This window comes from Myotis brandtii, unplaced genomic scaffold, assembly GCF_000412655.1.
Source record: "Myotis brandtii unplaced genomic scaffold, ASM41265v1 scaffold6941, whole genome shotgun sequence".
NCBI lineage: Eukaryota > Metazoa > Chordata > Mammalia > Chiroptera > Vespertilionidae > Myotis > Myotis brandtii.
The window spans coordinates 1-846 of record NW_005370712.1 but is presented as its reverse complement, the minus strand read 5'-3'; the positions used below and the strand labels follow the sequence as shown (position 1 = coordinate 846).

At 52.0% G+C, this 846-nt stretch overlaps 1 protein-coding gene across 2 annotated transcripts in view; it reads right to left on the bottom strand.

Annotated features, from left to right (window-relative positions):
- The window catches only part of LOC102242035 (acyl-coenzyme A synthetase ACSM1, mitochondrial), a 5991-nt gene extending 5578 nt beyond the window's left edge, over positions 1-413 (bottom strand). For both annotated transcript variants that reach the window (XM_005881939.2, XM_005881940.2), the window contains exon 1: positions 203-413. In XM_005881939.2, coding sequence (XP_005882001.1) covers positions 203-399 — 197 coding nt within the window. In that variant the 5' untranslated portion in view covers positions 400-413. The remainder of the gene's footprint in view (positions 1-202) is intronic.
- Between the last annotated feature and the right edge of the window lie 433 nt (positions 414-846).

The window sequence follows — 846 nt, the reverse complement described above, 5'->3', positions numbered from 1 at the left end:
TTACAGATGAAGCAACCTTGGCTAAGAGAGGGGCAGGAAGTAGCCCAGGGTCACACAGCAGGTCAGGGACACAGCTGGGAAGAGGTTTCTGGAGCCAGGCCTGGTGAGCTTCCTACCACCAGCTGTCTGTCTACAGCGCTGGGTGCGGAGGGCCTTCTCCCACCGTTCCTCAGAGAGCACCTCCATCAGACCCGAAACTCACTGAATCAGAGATCGGAAGTCCAGCCACCCCTCACGGCTGTGGTCAGACACCAGGAGCTTGGTTTTCAGAGCGGGACACTCAGAAGCCACAGAGTCCACCTCCGGGGCAAGGGCATCTGTGGTCACGATGCTCTGGGCATTAGACTCCTTTAGTCGGTAGAGAATGTCCTTGGCCTTCATCTGGGTTGTCCCTGGCATGAAGATAATCCCTGGGGATGAGAAAGAAATTATCTGTTTCATTTCCTCTTTCACAACCATGGGCTTCAGGCCTGGCTTATCTGCATAGAAATCCCCTAACCTCTTGCTAAGCAAAGACCTGCAGTGTCAGCACCACCGGGCCACACACCAAACCTACCGAATCAACCTGCATTTTTAAAAATATATTCATATTGATTTCAGAGAGGAAGGGAGAGGGAGAGAGAAACATCAATGACGACAGGGAATCATTGATTGGCCGCCTCCTGCACGCCCCCCAACCTGGGGATCTAGTGTTCCCTGACCTGGAATCAAACCATGATATCCTGATTCACAGGTCAATGTGCTACCACTGAGCCAAGCAGCGTGGCCACAACCTGCATTTTAACCGGACCTCCAAGTGATTCCCATGAACATTAAAATTTGAAACGCTTGCCCTAACCTGTCTAC